Raw genomic sequence first — 17,343 nt, 5'->3', positions numbered from 1 at the left:
TTTCTTTAGGGGGCCGCACAGCCCTCCATGTGCTCGCCAGAGGTAACCTGACTGCCATTAGGTACCGAGACGAGATCCTCAGACCCCTTGTGAGACCATATGCTGGTGCGGTTGGCCCTGGGTTCCTCCTAATGCAAGACAATGCTAGACCTCATGTGACTGGAGTGTGTCAGCAGTTCCTGCAAGAGGAAGGCATTGATGCTATGGACTGGCCCGCCCGTTCCCCAGACCTGAATCCAATTGAGCACATCTGGGACATCATGTCTCGCTCCAACCACCACAGACTGTCCAGGAGTTGGCGGATGCTTTAGTCCAGGTCTGGGAGGAGATCACTCAGGAGACCATCCGCCACCTCATCAGGAGCATGCCCAGGCATTGTAGGGAGGTCATACAGGCACGTGGAGGCCACACACACTACTGAGCCTCATTTAGACTTTTTTTAAAGGACATTGCATCAAAGTTGGATCAGCCTGTAGTGTGGTTTTAATTTTGATTGTCACTCCAGACCTCCATGGGTTGATAAATTTGATTTCCATTGATAATTTTTGTGTGATTTTGTTGTCAGCACATTCAACTATGTAAAGAAAAAAAGTATTTAATAAGAATATTTCATTCATTCAGATCTAGGATGTGTTATTTTAGTGTTCCCTTTATTTTTTTGAGCAGTGTGTGTATATACTCTCTTATATTCTCTTATATTGGAATAGAATACACGGCACCAGAATGCTGAGCATACCATGACAGAGGATGCAGCCACACTTCTTGTATCTTCTTCCTGGACATATCCCTCGCTCTAAAACAGAAGAAGAATCAGGAGTTAGCATGAGCATCAGAGATTTAGAGGAAAAAAAATTGCAACATTTGTGGCAAATAACAGTACCATTTCCATATTGTCAATTATCAAATATTTTGACAAGAACACCTCTGTGCTTACATTTTTGGGTATGAACCTCCCTTAGGGAAAAGGAAAAGAGGGAATATTAAATGAATCTATTAAAATCCTAAAATGATTCTCTAAATTCCCAAAACACAGAGACAAAACTGTTTTCATCTTCAAACTGACATCTTTACTTCCAGTCTACAGTCAGTTGAGCAAAGACTAAGGTCAAGTCTCTTGATTTTTGGTTTAATTCTTTCATTTTCTAAAATCTTTTGTTTCGTTTCTACTGATCAACGCTCCCTCTCTCTCTCTCATTACTATGCTGCGTGATTACCTTCAGAAACATTTAAAAAAAACTAGAGCACACCTTGCATTGTTGGGGTAAGCTGTCAATGAGGAGTTTAATCACGGTACTTCAAGATGGAGGACTTTAGTAATATACTTCTTGTAGCTTAAGTGAGCACACAGGGAAGGAAGAAAAAAAAACCTATGGAGGACGTTGTGGTTTTCTCTGTTTGGTTGTTATTAATATTAAAGGGAGACTACACACAAAAACTATCTTTGATATGATGCAAAACGCATCATCAAGCCAAGTTGATCTCTGTGCTGCAAGTGCTCCATTGTGAAAACTTGACTGCTGACATGCATATGTTTTTGGGATTGTATTAATAGTGGACTAATGAACAAACATTTCTGAGTGTAGCATTCCTTGAAACATGCTGCATCCTGCTATACCCTACTGGGTGTTACCTTATCCCCCATCCTGTCAATTCTAACCCCTCTTTTCGTAACTGTCGTCACAGAAAATGATCACAGTGGCATGCCATTCATTTTCTAATAAAAGCTGAGTACTGGGGTATTGTCCAGACAAAGATTTTTACTGTAGCAATATTAAGTTGTATGAAATTAAATCAGATGTGAAAAATAGGCTATGCAAAAATGTGGGCACCCTTGTCATTCTGTTGATTTGAATACCTGTAACTACTTAGCACTGATTAATTGGACAATTGGTTTGGTGAGCTCATTAAGCCTTAATAACCTTCATAGACAAGTGCATCCAATCATGAGAAAAAGTATTTAAGGTGGCCAATTGCAAGTTGTTGTTCTCTTTGACTCTCCTCTGAAGAGTGACAACACGGGGGCCTCAAAACAACTCTCAAATGACCTGAAAACAAAGATTGTTCAACATTATGGTTTAGAGGAAGGCTACAAAAAGCTATCGCAGAGATTTAAGCTGTCAGTGTCCACTGTGAGGAACATGGTGAGGAAATGGAAGACCACAGGCACAGTTCTTGTTAAGGCCAGAAGTGGCAGGCCAAGTAAAATATTGGAGATGCAAAGGCGAAGGATGGTGAGAACGGTAAAAAACAGCCCACAGACCACCTCCAAAGACCTACAACATCATCTTGCTACAGATGGTGTCACTGTGCACCGTTCAACAATTCAGCGCACTTTGCACAAGGAGAAGCTGTATGGGAGAGTGATGCGAAATAAGTATTTTCTGCACACACGCCACAAACAGAGTCGCTTGAGGTATGCAAACGCACATTTGGACAAGCCAGCTTCATTCCATCATGCTGTGGGGCTGTGTGGCCATTGCCGGTACTGGGAATCTTGTGAAAGTTGAGTGTCGCATGGATTCCAGTCAATATCAGCAGATTCTTGGGAATAATGTTGAAGAATCAGTCACAAAGTTGAAGTTACGCCGGGGCTGTCCATGCTCGACAACCATCAAACTGAACTGGAGATGTTTTGTAAGGAAGAATGGTCCAAAATACCTTCACCCAGAATCCAGACACTCATTAGAGGTTATGGGAAGCGCCTAGAGGCTGTTATTTTAGCAAAAGGAGGCTCTACTAAATACTGATGTGATTTTTCTATGGGGGTGCCCAAATTTATGCACCTGTCTAATTTTGTTTTGATGCATATTGCCCATTTTCTGTTAATCCAGTAAACCTAATTTCACTACTGAATTATTACTGTGTCCATCAGTTATTTGATAGATCAAAATTAAATTGCTGATCCAAAACACCCAATTATTTATAAATGGAAATCATGGAAATTGTCAGGGGTGCCCAAACTTTTTCATACGACTGTATATGTACATATATAAACATGGGGAAAAAGACCCAAGAGCGGTGGCGAAGACCAAGAGTTATTGAGAAGCCCACCATAACACTCCCTCCCTTATCCATCCCCCAATTCTCTCCACAGCATGACAGCATCATCGCAGAAACCCCTAGTGTTGTGATGGACACTTGCTTGCTGTTTTGAAATGGACACGATGGCAATGCTTTGGAAGAGAGGGAGCGGGAAATATCCCAGGAGAGAGACTTTCCTCATTAGCAACCTAAGGACAGATTGTCACTGTGAAAATTACATTTATTTTATGGTGATGGGTTACTAGGACATCATTAGACAGTCAACCACAAATGAAAGGGTAAAATATTCATCAAACCAAGGAATGAGGAAATAGAAATACTAGAAATGACCTCGACTCCTTTTCTCCATACAACATCACCATCCAGCCTTCCTTCCTTTCACATCCACAGCCTCTAAATATGGGCCAATGAAATACAATAAAAATAAAAACTTTCTCTGTGTTGATAAATGACTGGGGCTCCTCTCTTCTACCTCGGCTGAATAAATTGGCGTATGAAAAAGGGAGGGACTTTGTAGAATACAAAAGAAAGAAGAATAGCTAAAGGACACAGAGAAAAAGAGAGCGAGATAGCAAGAAAAAGAGAAAGAGTCAGGGTAGTAATTATGAACATATTATACAACTGCAATCTGATCAGGAAAAGAGCCTGGTCCCTTCCTGTATAAAAGAGGTGTGTTATACTGAGTGTACAAAACATTAGGAACGCCTGCTCTTTCCATGTAAAAGACTGACCAAGTGAATCCCGGTGAAAGCTATGATCCCTTATTGATGTCACTTGTTAAACCCACTTCAATCAGCGTAGATGAAGATGAGGAGACAGGTTAAAGAGACAATTGACACATGGATTGATTGTGTATGTGTGCCATTCAGAGGGTGAATGGGCAAGACAATTGAGGCTGTTCTGAGGGCAAAAAAAGGGGGGGGGGGGTGCAATTCAATAATAGAAAGGTGTGCTTAATGTTTTGTACACTCAGTGTATATCAGTGTTGTGTGTCCCCTCACCAACCTATACAGAATAAAACAATATTGACCCAAAGGAGCCTGAGAGATCCACATCCCTTTTCCATCACCAAAGCCAGTTAATGACGGATGCGATTGTTTTCAGCTTTTCTCATCGTCAAAACAAGAGAGAAAACGTCCGACAAGGAATACATTATTTCGCAGTAACAAGAGAGATAAAAGCTAGCTATGTAATTTCAGCAACCTGAAGTTCAGGTTTTTATCACGAGCCTCAAAAGACAAGCCTTTGATCATCCAATTAAATGTAATTAACGGTCTCGTCCATCATCGTGTTTTCATCTTATTTGATTAAGGTTACTGGGCAGCAACATTAACGCAAAATAATTTGCCTACGTCCCAAACCATATTCCCAACATAGAGCTCATAGGGCCCTGGTCAAAAGTAACTATTGGACTATGTAGGGAGTAGGGTGCTAGTTGGGATGCAATCAATAACAACAGAAACCCACAACTCTCTGGTTTTCGCACTACTTCCCTTTTAATTACTCTTAACCCTTTTTCACCCCAATTTCGTAGTTACAATCTTGTTCCATCGCTGTAACTCCCTTACGGACTCAGGAGAGGAGAAGGTCGAAAGCCATGCGTCCCCCGAAAACACGACCCTGCCAGACTCTGCTTCTTGACACAGTGCTTGCTTAACCCGGAAGCCAGATGCACCAATGTGTCAGAGGAAACACCATCCAGCTGGCAACCGAGGTCAGCCTGCAGGCGCCCGGGCCTGCCACAACGAGTCGCTAGAGCCAAACTCTCCTCTAACCCGGACGATACTGAGCCAATTGTGCGCCGCCTCATGGGTCTCCTTGTCACGGCCGGCAGTGACACAGCCTGGGCTCGAACCCAGGTCTGTAGTGACGCCACAAGCACTGCGTTAGACCGCTGCGCCCCTCGGGAGGCCCCTATTATTAAAATCTAAAGTTAGCCCTGCAGTCATGATTTAATAATTCGGTTTGAAAATTAAACGGCCTAAATAGTCTAGTGAGATTGAAAGGAGCAAGTGGGGGCTTACAGCCTACTCTCTAATCATACAGTAGTTAGGGAAGTAAATTTTTGCTGATGCATGTCTAAGCTACTAACGAGGATATCAACATTAATTCTCACACATTTCCTTTGGCATAACGTCCAAGGTGGTGGCACTGGCTCATTTGCCACATAACAGCTAAGAATGTCAACAGAGCACCATTTATAAATAATGAATTTACAGTGTTAGTAAAGGAAAGGAGGTTTACTTAGAAACATTTGAGTTCCTTCTGAATACTGAGTCGGATTTAACTACAATGATACATCAAGGTAACAAGTTATAAGTTGAAGATGTATCGGCACAAGGACTGCTACGAATCTAGCATATCAACGGTAGTTATTCCTTCTTGGTTGAGGATTTCAATTTATGATTTGTAATTGAAAAACCCCTCCAGCACCAACAGGCAATTTAAACAAAGCAATGCCCCCCCCTAAAAAAATAAAAAATATTCCTGAAAAAAATGACGCCAATAACTCTTCTGGTAACTAATGAAAAATCTCAGAGACATTAACATATTAATTGAGATTTTGACAACAGGGCTGCAGCAGTGATGAGCATATTCAAATTGGGCTTTCAGGAACGCTCAAGGAGCTAAATTAAATGAGAGGGGGAAAAGAAGATAACAGTACCGTCAGCACGTACACTAGGGTCAGACCACACGCTTCTGGAGTTTAGAAAAAAGCACTTAACTCAAACCAGAGAACCCACAGCTTATGTCATCTGCCCTTCCATTCAGAGGATCTAGCGTATGATTGTTTGAGGAATGAAAAAGCCATTTTGGCGTCGGCGGGCGTGAAAGAGAGTGCCTGTCCTGTAGCATGGCCCCGCGTTGTCAAAGCCTCCGAGGGTCACCAAGGTCAGGGGAATTATGATTTGACGAGCGCTCTGCCCGATGTCTGAAACAACGATACAGCCTCGCTGCTCATTGGAGAAGTGCCATGGTTCCATATTCCCGGCTGACCTCTGGATAAAGCGGCCCTTTTTTTCTGCGATGATGAAACTGGATAGCTCTGAGGTGAGACATGAATGTTTTGTTAACAGAGGAATATCTGTGTCGTTTGGTTAGAGAGGTACATCTTGGGAAGATGAGGGTCTTGGTGTATGAGAGCCTCACCTAGGCCAATCTCTTACAGCTTGTCGTGGCTTTATCAGACTGGGCCCAGGTGCCATAAATGCAATAGGCTATCCACAAAATGGATGCTGTCAGGAAGAAGGGAATCGAAAGGCAGAGAAAGCATCTTAATGCTATTCTGATATGTGCTTCAGAGCTCGCTTTACATAACACTAATGGCAATGACATATCACCTGTCAAGACAAAGTCACCATGAGAGTAGCTGGAGGGGTGCTCTCATTTTATCTATCAGGGCTCTAACTCCTCTTGCTCCATAATGAGACAGGGTGCAGGCCAGGCAGCAGGCTCTTAGCCAGCCTGCCAGCTTTAAGTTGGCCCCTAGCACAGTCAGTGTAGTCAGCTCAGCTTTTCCCATTGAGACTATGTCTGAGCCTCGACCTAGGTCGGGCAAAACTAAACATGGCGGTGTTCGCCTTAGCAATCTCACTGGAATAAAAACTTCCATTCCTTTCATTATCCCCCGACAGTTGACTGACACACTGGTGCGTCAATCTAAGTTACGTAACAAAAGAAATCCACATCAAAATCAGTTTAAGCTAGAGATATGTTTTTTTTTTGTTGTATTGGATGGGTCTGAATCCACCACATCCGCCAGGGTCGCACTTCCGCATCCGTGGTGAAAGGTGGCTAAAGCAGTGTTTGTCAGACCATGAGACACGGTTTGACCGACAGGAGGAGACTCTCACTATGGTGTCCGGAGTCTCGCCTAAAGTCGATACCGTTGATGTCAAATCAAATGTTATTGGTCACATACACATATTTAGCAGGTGTCATTGCGGGTGTAGAGAAATGCTTTTGTTCCTAGCTCTACCAGTGCAGTAATATCTAACAGTTCACAACAATACACTAATCTCAGAGTAAAAGAATGGAATTAAGAAATATATTAATATTTGGATGAGCAATTGGCATTGACATTGACAAGAATACAGTAGAAGGCAGTATATACAGTAGAAGTCGGATGTTTACATACACATTAAGCAAATACATTTAAACTCAGTGTTTCACAATTCCTGACAATTAATCCAAGTAAAAATTCCCTGTTTTAGGTCAGTTAGGATCACCACTTTATTTTAACAATGGGAAATATCAGAATAATAGTAGAGAGAATGATTTATTTCAGCTTTTTTTCATTCATCACTTTCCCAGTGGGTCAGAAGTTTACATGCACTAAATTAGTATTTGGTACCATTGCCTTGAAATTGTTTAACTTGGGTCAAACGTTTCGGGTAGCCTTCCACAAGCTTCCCACAATAAATTGGGTGAATTTTGTCCCATTCCTTCTGACAGAGCTGGTGTAACTGAGTCAGGTTTGTAGGCCTCCTTGCTCGCACACGGTTTTTCAGTACTGCCCACACATTTTCAATAGGATTGAGGTCAGGGCTTTGTGATGGCCACTCCAATACCTTCACTTTGTTGTACTTAAGCCATTTTGCCACAACTTTGGAAGTATGCTTGGGTTCTATGTCCACTTGGAAGACCCATTTGCGACCAAGCTTAAACTGCCTGACAGATGTCTTGAGATGTTGCTTCACTATATCGCCATAATTTTCCTACCTCATGATGCCATCTATTTTGTGAAGTGCACCAATCCCTCCTACAGCAAAGCACCCCCACAACATGATGCTGCCACCCTCATGCGTCACGATTCGGATGGTCTATGATCTTTGTCCCCATGTGCAGTTGCAAACCGTAGTCTGTCTTTTTTTATGGCGGTTTTTGAGCAGTGGCTTCTTCCTTGCAGAGCGGCCTTTCAGGTTATCTCGATATAGGATTAGTTTTACAGTGGATATAGATACTTTTGTACCTGTTTCCTCCAGAATCTTCACAGGGTCTTTTGCTGCTGTTCTGGGATTGATTTGCACTTTTCACACCAAAGTAACTTCATCTCTAGGAGACAGAACGCGTCTCCTTCCTGAGCGGTATGACAGCTGCGTGGTCCCATGGTGTTTATACTTGCTTACAATTGTTTGTACAGATGAACGTGGTACCTTCAGGCATTTGGAAATTGCTCCCAAGGATGAACCAGACTTGTGGAGGTCTACAATTGTTTTCTGAGGTCTTGGCTGATTTCGTTTGATTTTCCCATGATGTCAAGCAAAGAGGCACTGAGTTTGAAGGTAGGCCTTAAAATACATCTTCAGGTACACCTCCAATGGACTCAAATGATGTAAATTAGCCTATCAGAAGCTTCTGAAGCCATGACATTATTTTCTGGAATTTTCCAAGCTGTTTAAAGGCACAGTCAACTTAGTGTATGTATAGTATAGTTGGGGACGGTACCAGAGGTAACAGGAGAGAGTTCAGTTTTGATCCCCACAGGACACAGCAAGACCCGGAGCTCAGAAGACGGTATCCGGAGAGGGTCCCGGAGGCCCTGCTGAGTGGGTGCCGGACCGAGTCGGCGACCCATTCGAGGAGTCGGAAGGACAGCCCCACTGCTGGGTATCCCGAAGCGACAGTCGGCAGCGCCAAAGGACCGCAAACCAGTGTAGAGACAGCCAGGGTAGGGCCGACCCGCCAACGACAATCCCAGGTAGATGGAGACCAAAGGAGGTTTGAGAGGAGTCGATGCCCTCTGCAAGCCCCGGAAGCGAGGTGGGTCATACTGCACCCATGGTCCCGGTGATGGTTGACGGACACGGAAGCTCTATTAGACTCCGGAAGTATGGTTACCCTCGTAACCACAAGCCTGCTGAACCAGGAGACTGAACGTGGAGACGTCAATTTCCTGTGTTCACGGGGACACAAAGCGGTATTCAACCGTATGGGCCAACATCGTGACGCCACAAGGGAAGTGCCAGATGATGGTGGGTGCAGTACCAGACTTACCGGTACGCTCAAACAGGATCGTAAGAACTAGGACCAGCTACTACCCCACCTAATGTTCTCAATCTGAGAAGTACCCCAGTCCTCCACAGGGTTTTCCCCTTTCGAACTCCTCTACGGGAGGAGGCCACGCGGCCTACTGGACCTCGCCAAGGAGGTGTGGGAAGCCCAACCGACCCCCTTACGCAGTGTGGTAGAGCACATGGAGATGATGATGGAGAGGATGACAGCCATATGGAGAGTCGTGAGGGAACATATGGAGAAGGCCCAACGCGCCCAAGCCCAGGTCTACAATAGGGGAGCCCAGCCCCGAGAATTCCAGGTGGGAGACAGGGTGTTGGTCTTGATTCTACTCTCTCCATGTCTGATCTGTGTAAACGTTTTGAACCAACCCCCTGGTCTGCCACAGTATGTAAACTTCCGACTTCAACTGTAAATAATGTTCATTCGGAAAGCATTCAGACCCCTTCACTTTTTCCACATTTTGTTACATTACAGCCTTATTCTAAAATTGATTATTTTCCCTCATCAATCTACAAACAATACCCCATAAAGCAAACATTTTTGCTACATTTTTCGAAATGTATTATAAATACATAACTGAAATATTACATTTACATAAGTATTCAGACCTTTGACAGCGATTATAGCCTCAAGTTTTCTTGGGTATGACACTATACGCTTGGCACACCTGTATTTGGGGAATTTCTCCCATTCTTCTCCGCATATCATCTCAAGCTCTGTCAAGTTAGATGTGGAGTATCACATCTTGTTTCTCATGGTCTGAGAGTCCTTTTGGTGCCTTTTGGCAAACTCAAAGTGGGCTGTCGTGTCTTTTACTGAGGATCACCTTCCGTCTGGCCTCTCTACCTTAAAGGCCTGATTGGTGGAGTGCTGCAGAGATGGTTGTCCTTCTGGAAGGTTCTCCCATCTCCACAGAGGAAGTCTGGAGCTCTGTCAGAGTGACCATCGGTTTCTTGGTCACCTCCCTGACCAAGGCCCCCGATTGCTCAGTTTGGACGGGCGGCCAGCTCTAGGAAGAGCCTTGGTGGTTCCAAACTTCTTCCATTTAAGAATGATGAAGCCACTCTGTTCTTGGGGACCTTGAATGCTGCACACATGTTTTGGTACCCTTCCCCAGATCTGTGCCTCGACACAATCCTGTCTTGGAGTTCTACGGACAATTCCTTTGACCTCATGGCTTGGTTTTTGCTCTGACATGCACTGTCAACTGTGGGACCTTATTTAGACAGGTGACAGCCTTTCCAAATCATGTCCGATCAATATAATTTACCACAGGTGGACTCCAATCAAGTGGTAGAAACATCTCAAGGATGATCAAAACAGGCTGGACCTGAGCTCAATTTCGAGTCTCATAGCAAAGGGTCTGAATACTTATGTATTTCTGTGTTTTATTTTTTTTAATAAATTAGCTAAAATGTCTAAAAACCCGTTTTCACTTTGTCATTATGGGGTAATTAATCAAATTTAGAATAAGGCTGTAACGTAACAAAACGTTGAAAAGGTGAAGGGGTCTGAATACTTTTCCGAATGCACTGCATGCTACCTCTTTGTGATGTAATTCAGAAACACAATGTCAAACTTTCAATGCTATTGCAGACGACACATACATTGCAAATAAACGTGGTGAAGCCCCAAAACTGCCTGGCATGGCGGTAAATGTTTTATTTGTAAACTCGGACAAAACAGAGATGCTAGTTCTAGTTTTCTTGAAACAACGACATCTGCTGTTGGATCTGACAATGAATCTTCATGGATTGTACATTTGTCTCAAATAAAACTGTGAAGGTCCTCGACCTTATTACTCTTGTTGGGTTCGACACTTGGACCCGTGCCACGTCTTCTGTGAGAAAATGGAGCGATTCACTGTTTTGATGTTTGCAGAGAACAACAGGGATCTTTGCTCCAGGGATCTTTGGACTTTGGGAGTTGTCAACCGTGATGAAGAGGTCTTAGAGTGGGCAGGCTTTCCCCAGGAGGAAGAGCAGCTCCGTCTTGTCGAGGTTGAGCCTGAGGTAGTGGGCCGACATCCAAGCTGAGATATCTGCCAGGCACACAGAGATGCATGTCGCCAACTGGGTGTCTGAAGTGGGAATGAAAAAAAGTAGTTGAGTGTTATCTGCATAGCAATAATTGGAGAGACCATGTGAGGATATGATGGAGCCGAGTGACTTGGTGTATAGAGAAAAGAGGAGAGGTGCTTAAAACCGAGCCCTGGGGGACACCAGTAGTGAGAGCACGACGTGCAGACACAGATCCTCTCCATGCCAGCTGGTAGGAGCGACCTGTCAGGTAGGATGCAATCCAGGAGTGTGCAGAACCTGAGATGCCCATCCCTGAGAGGGTGGAGAGGAGGATTTGATGGTTCATGGTGTTGAAGGCAACAGATAGATTTAGGAGGATGAGAAAAGAGGAGAGAGTCAGCTTTGGCAGAGCAGAGAGCCTCCGTGACACAAAGGAGAGCAGTCTCAGTTGAGTGACTCATCTTGAAGCCTGATTGGTTAAGGTTAAGAAGATTGTTTTGAGTGAGATAACGAGAGAGCTGGTCAGAGATAGCCCGCTCAGGTTTTTTGGAAAGAAAAGAAAGAAGAGATACTGGTCTGTAGTTCTTTGATCAGAGGGGTCGAGTGTTGGTTTCTTGAGGAGGGGAGCGACTCTGGCCATCATTACATCAGAGGGGATGCAGCCATTGGTGAGGGATGAGTTGATGAGGGAAGTGAGGAATGGGAGAAGGTCTCCAGAGATGGAGTCTAGAGAAGGGGATGGTGTTGAGTGGGCAGGTTGTCGGGTGGCTGGACATCACTAGTTGCAGGATTTCATCTGGAGAGAGAGGGGCAAAGGGGTCAAGGTGTAGGGAAGTTCTGTGTGAGTGAGACCAATGGACTCCGTAAGCTGAGTGAATGAGGAGCGTTGTCAACCTTTTTTCCAAAGTGGTTGACACAGTCGTTCACAGAGAGGGAGGAGGGATGGGGAGAAGGTGGAGGATTAAGGAGGGAGGATAAGGAGGAAAATAGTTTCCCAGGGTTGGAGAAGAAGAGCATGTAGAGAGGAGGGAGTGGAAGGGTGATAGGTCCTATGGAAGTTTAGTTTTTCCTCCATTTCCACTCAGCTGCCCACATCCCTGTTCTGTGAGCAGGAGGAAGGGTCGAGCCAGCCGGGAGGAAAGGGGAGAGTGGGAGTTAAATGAGGTGTAAAGGAAAGTAGGTTCGAAGAGGCAGTCAGGAGACAGGAGGGAGAAGGATTTAGCAGAAGGGAGAGATGATAGAATAGAAGAGAGTAGTGGGAAAAAGACAGTGAAGATTGTGACGGTGCATGACCATCTGGGTAGGGGCTGAGTGGGTAGGGTTGGACGAGAGTGGGAAGGAGAAAAAATAAACAAAATAGTAATTAGAGACCTGGTGGGTAATTGGAGTGAGATTGGTAGGCTAACAACCTCTAGTAAAGATGAGGTCAAGCTTACTGCCTGCCTTGTGAGTGGGAGGGGACTGGGAAAGGGTGAGGTCAAAAGAGGCAAGGAGAGGAAAGAAAGAGTTTGAAAGAAATGAATTGAAGTCATGCTTCGGGACGTTGAAGTCGCCCAGTATGATGAGCGGTGAACCATCGTCGGGAAATGAGCTTATCAATGTGTCAAGCTCATTGAGGAACTCTCCAAGGGCACTTGGTGGACGATAGATGACAACAATGTTAAGCTTGAGTGGCAGTGACAGTGTGACAGTGACAGCATGGAATTCAAATGAGGAGATGGGCAGGTGAGAGAGGGGGAAAATTGAAAATCTCAGTTTAGGAGAAATGAGTAGTAGCAGTGTTCTCATGGGTAATCTATGTCTCAGCCTTGTTGACCACCGATTGGCAGTTCCAAACACTGCCAGAGACTAGGAATTGCACATGGGTTGTGCGGGAAGGGTACACTAGATTAAAAGGGTTGCAGCCACGGAGTGGGGAGTTCCTGTAAAACCTACAGGTAGAGGAGTGAACAGGAAATCACACATACTTGACAAAACTACACAATAGCAAAATCTGATCATCTGAAATATCTTGTTTCGGCGACAGTCTTCATTTTGGGCAACAACGCGGTGAAAAACTAGGGGAGATTGAAGTACTTACACTAATTGCTGATTGCCTAGCAGAGGTGAAGAAAAATACCCCCTCCAACAGACATACCCACCAATTATCAGAAAGCTCTCACAAATTCCCTTGAAACCAGTTGAAGTCAATGGTCCAACACTTCAAAGTCACAAGTACTGAGCATTCAGCAGCTCAAAAAGCAATGATTAGGCTGCTAGCTAGAAAGAGGCCGCATTTAACTAGAAAGGTCTTAGCCAGACTATATCAACAACAACACTTATTGAAAGACAAAAATAAACTTTGACTACTCTTGCAGAGATGAGTTGTCTTCCCAGGCAATAGATGAGCACTGATCGGGTGACAGCCCTGTAATGTGTATACATGTATGGGAGAAGTCACTCACCCTCCCTGTAATGTGTGTGTTTGGGAGAAGCTACTCACCCTCCCTGTAATGTGTGTGTTTGGGAGAAGTCACTCACCCTCCCTGTAATGTGTGTGTTCGGGAGAAGCTACACACCCTCACTGTAATGTGTGTGTTCGGGAGAAGTCACTCACCCTCCCTGTAATGTGTGTGTTCGGGAGAAGTCACTCACCCTCCCTGTAATGTGTGTGTTCGGGAGAAGTCACTCACCCTCCCTGTAATGTGTGTGTTCGGGAGAAGTCACTCACCCTCCCTGTAATGTGTGTGATTGGGAGAAGACACTCACCCTCCCTGTAATGTGTGTGTTCGGGAGAAGTCACTCACCCTCCCTGTAATGTGTGTGATTGGGAGAAGTCACTCACCCTCCCTGTAATGTGTGTGTTCGGGAGAAGTCACTCACCCTCCCTGTAATGTGTGTGTATGGGAGAAATCACTTACCCTGGCCAGGGACACAGTGTCACTCTTCAGGGACAGCAGATCACAGCAGGCCAGTAGGTCCCCCCCTTCGATGAGGCTGGGACTGAGGTCTGCACTGAGAGGGCTGGGACTGAGGTCTGCACTGAGAGGGCTGGGGCTGAGGTCTAAAGTGGTCACTGGAATCATGGTTGCGATTGCTAGTTCTTGTGGTCTCTCTGGTCCTGTTGGTATCTCTGGCCTCTCTGCTGGTGTCTGTGGCCACAGTGGTCCAGCCTCCACTCTCTCTGTTACCTCTGGCGCTGTCTCTCCACCTTGATTCACCACTTGCCCCCGGCTCTGATAACACACAGGAGAAAATACATTAGTCAATGGGGAAACACACACGCACACTTGGATGCAATATTCCAAATGTTTTGTTTTTAAGAACTGCCCTATCTATGGAGTAATGGCAGTTAGTGCCATTTAAGATGACGGAGGATGATAAAAAAAAAAATATGTATGAGCATAGACTGCGACGAATACAACTGGTGTCGACCTTACAGTGAAACACTTACTTCACAGTAAATACCTGTTGTATTTGGTGCATGTGACAAATAAAGGCCATGCTCAAAAAAAATGTAAAGAATCATCCTCCGTCATCTCATCTTAAACGGCACTGACAAACACTGATGGGACAGTACTTAGAAACAAAAAGTTTAGGATATTGCATCCAAGTGTGATTCTATGTTTTTCTATTACAGCTTATTGGATAACAGTCAGTCATATTCCATTCACCCAGCTCAATGTAACATCGATAGGTTTAGACTACTACATGATACTAACATTTTCCATATACCCATGATGAGGTTACTACAACCTAGAATGAAAGTTTATAACGTAGGGGCACATGTCGAGAGTATTTTGAGTAATCAAGGTGACAGACAGTGACACATTCAAGACCGCCTTGCACACTCTTCCCTGCATCTAGCTGATCTAGGGTGTAATCATTAGTCCAACAGTTGCAAATTTGAGTTTCTATTGTACAAATTCAGTTATGTTTATCCCTGCTTCGTTCTGTTGGCTTCCGTTTAAGAAATGTTTTTCATTACAATCGGTGGATTGTGGATCATACGCAAACACAGTTCACTTTCATAGCAGCCACATAAAACAGCATGATCACTTTGCTCGTTGTATATACAGTGCATTCAGAACGTTTTCAAACCCCTTGACTTTTCCCACATTTTGTTACGTTACAGCCTTATTCTAAAATGTATTAAATTAATTGTTTTCCTCATCAAATCTACACACAACACCCCATAACGACAAAGTGAAAACAGGTTTTTAGACATTTCTGCAAATGTATTAAAAATCAAAAACAGAATTACCTTATTCATTTAAGTATTCAGACCCGAAATTGAGACTCGAAATTGAGCTCAGGTGCATCCTGTTTCCATTGATCAACTTGATTGGAGTACACCTGTGGTAAATTCAATTGATTGGACATGATTTGGAAGGCACACACCTGTCTATATAAGGTCCTACAGTTGACAATGCATGTCAGAGCAAAAACCAAGCCATGAGGTTGAAGGAATTTTCCGTAGAGCTCTGAGACAGGATTGTGTCGAGGCACAGATCTGGGGAAGGGTATAAAAACATTTCTGCAGCATTGAAGGTCCCCAAGAACATATTGGCCTCCATCATTCTTAAATGGAAGAAGTTTGGACTCTTCCTAAAGCTGACTGCCCAGGCCAACCTGAACAATCGGGGGAGAAGGGCCTTGGTCAGGGAGGTGACCAAGAACCCGATGGTCACTCTGACACAACTCCAGAGCCTGTGTGGAGATGGGGGAACCTTCCAGAAGGACAACCATCTCTGCAGCACTCTACCAATCAGGCCTTCATGGTAGAGTGGCCATCGGAAGCCACTCCTCAGTAAATGGCACATGACAGCCCACTTGGAGTTTGCCAAAATGCACCTAAAGAACTCCAAGATTGGACTTCAAGACTCCAACTGTTTGGCCTGAATGCCAAGTGTCAAGCCTGGAGGAAACCTGGCACCATCCCTACGGTGAAGCACGGTGGTGGCAGCATCATGCTGTGGGGATGTTTTCAGTGGCAGGGACAGGGAGACTAGTCAGGATTGAGGGAAAGATGAACGGAGCAAAGTACAGAGAGATCCTTGATGAAAACCTGCTCCAGTGCGCTCAGGACCGCAGACTGGGGCGAAGGTTCACCTTCCAACAGGACAATGACCCTAAGCACACAGCCAAGACAATGCAGGAGTGGCTTCGGAACAAGTCTCTGAATATCCTTGAGTGGCCCAGCCAGAGCCCGGTCTTGAACCCAATCGAACATCTCTGGAGAGACCTGAAAATAGCTGTGCAGCGACGCTCCCCATCCAACCTGAAAGAGCTTGAGCGGTTCTGCAGAGAAGAATGGGAGAAACTCCCCAAATACAGGTGTGCCAAGCTTGTAGTGTCATACCCAAGAAGACTTGAGGCTGTAATCGCTGCCAAAGGTGCTTCAACAAAGTACTGAGTAAAAGGTTTGAATACTTATGTAAATATGATATTTCTGTTTTACTTTTTGATAAATTAGCAAAAAAGTCTAAACCTGTTTTGCTGTCATTATGGGGTATTATGTGTAAATTGATGAGGGGAAAAAACAATTTATTCCATTTTAGAATAAGGCTGTAACGTAACAAAATGTGGATAAAGTCAAGGGGTAACGAATACTTTCCGAATGCAGTGTATGATTTCTTCTTGCAACTATCGACACGCTCTCCTCCTCTCACATTTTTCCTTCACTTTTGGACTTCAGTGCACAACACATCAGCTGTCTGTGACCAGGCGAAAAAAAACTTTCCAAGCCAAACCTTCATATCATGACTGCTAACCGCTACACACAGCCTACATCGTTGTCATGTCATAGTCAACATAGGTACTAGAACTAACATGTTAGTAAACCCGCTACAATCATGCAGTACATTGTACAGTCAGAAAGCAGTTTAGCAGTTTCACCGGCGGGCCCGGTGGCAATAAATGAATCAATCCAAAAACGTACCTTGACTTGGAAGAGTTCCAGTGTTGGATAGCCATAGCCAGCTAGCTAAAATAGCATCCCTCTCTGTTTGAGCCAGGTGTTTGAGTAGGCTAAACCAGCAAGCTGCATTTGCTAGCTAAGTAAGTGAATGTGAAAGTTTAAAAAAATATAACAAAATCTCTCTCTCACTCTTGCTTCTTAATTTTGGAGGAAATTCATTTGTTCAAAACTGTTAAACTATTGTCTTTCTCTGTCTTTGAGTCAACTACTCACCACATTTCATGCACAGCAGTCTTAGCTAGCTGTAGCTTATGCTTTCAGTACTAGATTCATTCTCCAATCCTTTGATTGGGTGGACAACAA

At 44.3% G+C, this 17,343-nt stretch overlaps 1 protein-coding gene across 1 annotated transcript in view; it reads right to left on the bottom strand.

Annotated features, from left to right (window-relative positions):
- The window catches only part of LOC110520968, a 35,398-nt gene that overhangs the window by 3,620 nt on the left and 14,435 nt on the right, over positions 1-17,343 (bottom strand). The window contains exons 3-4 of the mRNA XM_036989632.1: positions 13,982-14,296; positions 737-793 (exon numbers count right to left, since the gene is read on the bottom strand). Coding sequence (XP_036845527.1) covers positions 737-793; positions 13,982-14,296 — 372 coding nt within the window. The remainder of the gene's footprint in view (positions 1-736; positions 794-13,981; positions 14,297-17,343) is intronic.

This window comes from Oncorhynchus mykiss, chromosome 1, assembly GCF_013265735.2.
Source record: "Oncorhynchus mykiss isolate Arlee chromosome 1, USDA_OmykA_1.1, whole genome shotgun sequence".
NCBI classification, from domain to species: domain Eukaryota; kingdom Metazoa; phylum Chordata; class Actinopteri; order Salmoniformes; family Salmonidae; genus Oncorhynchus; species Oncorhynchus mykiss.
Note: the sequence above shows the minus strand (reverse complement) of the source record. Positions and strands in the feature narration are given on the sequence as shown.